Source organism: Galeopterus variegatus, unplaced genomic scaffold (assembly GCF_000696425.1).
Source record: "Galeopterus variegatus unplaced genomic scaffold, G_variegatus-3.0.2 Scaffold336, whole genome shotgun sequence".
In the NCBI taxonomy this organism is placed as follows: domain Eukaryota; kingdom Metazoa; phylum Chordata; class Mammalia; order Dermoptera; family Cynocephalidae; genus Galeopterus; species Galeopterus variegatus.
Window position 1 is genome coordinate 345,185 of NW_007726447.1, and position 3,038 is coordinate 348,222.

General features: G+C 51.3%; 1 protein-coding gene across 1 annotated transcript in view; it reads right to left on the reverse strand.

Moving 5' to 3' along the window:
- TRPM2 (transient receptor potential cation channel, subfamily M, member 2) overlaps window positions 1-3,038 on the reverse strand; it is a 62,976-nt gene that overhangs the window by 40,496 nt on the left and 19,442 nt on the right. The window contains exon 9 of the mRNA XM_008567694.1: window positions 2,011-2,113. Coding sequence (XP_008565916.1) covers window positions 2,011-2,113 — 103 coding nt within the window. The remainder of the gene's footprint in view (window positions 1-2,010; window positions 2,114-3,038) is intronic.

The following is a 3,038-nucleotide window of genomic DNA, read 5'->3' on the forward strand; positions in this document are numbered from 1 at the left end:
GAGTAGGAAGTAATTAAGGTTAAATTAATTAAGTAAGTAATTAAGGTCATAAGGGCGGGGTCCTGAACCAATAGGATTAGTGTCCTTATGAAAAGAGACACCAGAGAGACCTCCCTCTCCCTCCCCGCCCCCCCCCCATGCACCAAGGAAAGGTCATGTGAGGAAGCAGCAAGAAGGTGCCGTCCGCAAGGCAGCAAGAGGGCCCTCACCAGAACCTGACCATGCCGGCACTCTGATCTGGGATGTCCAGACTCCAGAACTGTGAGAAAATAAATGTCTGTTTTTTAAGCTGCCCAGTCTGTGGTATTTTGTTATGGCAGCCTGAGCTGACTAATATGCTTTTGAAAACTTTTTGAGAATATCATACCTCCAAAGTGCACAAATCTTAAGCATATAGCTCAATGACTTTTTACTGACATTTACACCTGCACGACCACCACCAAGATCAAGATATAAAACATTCCAGTACCCCAGAGACTCCCTCATGCCCCTTCCCGGTCAACGCCCACCCAGAAGTAACCGCTATTCTACCGCTGCAAACTAGCTCTGCTTGCTCTTGAACTTCCTAACAGTGGGGCAGAGTCCCTGGAGTTTGGCGTCTGTGACTCAGCCTCCTGCTGCGAGTCCTGCCTGTCCTGTGATGTGAGCAGCCACCTCCATCTCTCCCAGGGCTGTGCCTCTCCAAAGGTCAGACTTAGCACCCACAGCAGGCCCCTTGTCAGTGCCTGTGAGGGCCCCGGCAGCTTCGAACTTCACCAGACACAGCTTCCCGGGGTTCCCTCCTCATTACTTTTGGCTGGCTTTAGAGAAAGGCAAAGAAGAGTCGGACATTGTCACGGCTCCTGCTGTAACCAGAACCATCTGGGGACCGTGACTGGATGGACTGCTGGTGGCACTCAGACCTGCCATCTTCACCCAGCTACTCATGCCACTTCCCGGGCCTTCACTGTCCCTCCTGGCTAGGGACTCGGGTACACAGCGGTGAGTCACCTGCTGATGCCACCACTTCGACTCTTAAATAGGCACTTCCCGGCTTTTCTCTGTTCAAGCAGGAATCTTCCTGGATGGAAGTCTGCTTGGCTCCTTTTGCATGAGGCTGAATCCCCAGTGCTTTTGTCAGGAGGGCTCTTTCTGTCTCTTTTCTGTTTGGGCTACATTCTTCCGGGACACAGGCCTTTAAACAGAAGTCTCTGGTCTTAGTTTTAACCAACTCATTGTCTATGTGATGCTTTAGGCACAGTATCAAGTCCTTGGATCAGTAGGAGGTATAAAATTGATATACAGAAATAAGATTAAAGTCTGACCTGCTACCACGAAAGCTTCCTGCTGATCCTTGGCCGGGGCTGCTCCACCAAGCCCCACCAGGGTCTGACCCTTGAAGGTGATGAGCCCGACCCCAGGAGGAGAGGCGCGCACACAGCAGAAGCTTCCCTGGCATCAGGGCTGTCCCTGCAATGTCAAGCCAGCAGGGAAGGACGAGGAGAGCATTTACCTTCTCTGCAGAGCACTAGATGAAAACAGTGAAATGTGCGGCCAGGGACGGGCCGTGGGACAGAACCAGGTAAGGAGCAGGGTTAGCAGCTCACATCTGCTCATTGAGAGTTCATCACACTGTTCCTGAGGGCTCTGCTGTGTGTGGGAAGCAAAGGAGTTTAAGCATGGTTCAAAGTGGGAAGTCGGGAGCGGTGACTTCCACGGCTCTTTCCTTCTACCCTGAAATTGTATGAGAAATCACGATGACCACAAAGGTATAAATGAGCGCAGCCTGCACTTGGGTTTCAGCTAAGAAGATACACTGCAGAGAGGAGCTTGTACCCCTAACACCAGGTGCAGGTGACGGGCAGGCACCCACCTTCCTGGCAGGAGACGGCTGGCCCACCACCAGCTGGCCGCCACCCAGTGCATCTGGCCGAGGGGGAGCACTTTGGCACCTCAAGACTGGGACACAACATCCTGAGGACCCGTGTTCTGGCCTCTTCTCCCACTGTCCCTACCTTCCCTGACCCTCACCTTTCAGCAAGGCCTGCAGGATGGCCACATCCACATCCTGCTGACCGTCCTTGCCTTCCCGGAAGACAGTCAGCAGCTGCCGACTCCGGACAATGTCTTGGATCTGCAAGAAACATTTTGCAAGTGAGATTTGCAGTGATGAGTGAACTTCCTGCCTCCTCTAAGTACCCAGAGCCAGAGCCCTGGTCACAAGTCCTGCTGCCTGTGGCAGGGCCATCCCCTTGCCTGCCCACGCCAACACACAGGGACTAAATACACCATGTTTGTGAGTGGTCTGTCGGTGGACAGCACAACCTAGGTGTGAAGAATCTCACCTTGATGGTGATGCCAGGTCTCCCGGACACCCCACGCCACTCACATACGGCTTCTCCTCCTGGCATGTGGCCCATGCCTCAGCATGGATGCACCCTCACACATGCCCCTCTGTCCCTAAGACCTCAGTGGCTCCCCATCCCCAAGGCCCAAGACACTCCCTGGGCTCCCTGCCCAACCCCACTGTCACCTCTCCCAGGGTGATGGAGATACAAAGGATTACTCAAAGCCCATTTTTCTGAGCAGTGAGAGGCCCGAAAGGGCTACTTCCAGAACCTTCAAGAAAGAAGCATTCCTTATAAATAACCCTAAATCAGATTTTCTTTCAGTATTTATTGTCCAGGCAAGAAAGTTATAGAAAAGGAACATAGGTGGTTACAAAAAGAATGAGATAATTGTCATGGCAACACTCGTTAGGTTTAGCTGCACCAAGGACATCTGCCCTTACAGCAAGCATTTTTGCTGCTGTGTTACAATTTTTTACCTACAACAGAGACTTTAGCCTGGGGAAATTTTTCTGTCTTTTGCAAGCTTAACATTTCTATGTGCTAGGCCCTGTGAAATACATTTGCTTTATTAATATTGGTATCCTCCACACCCCACCCCATCCACCAACCAAAATAATGTCTCCTGAATTTAACCCAGCCCCCGGCTCACATAATAAAGCAGCTTCCACTTTTTTTTTTTTTTCGAATCAATAATTCCCCAAACCTCTC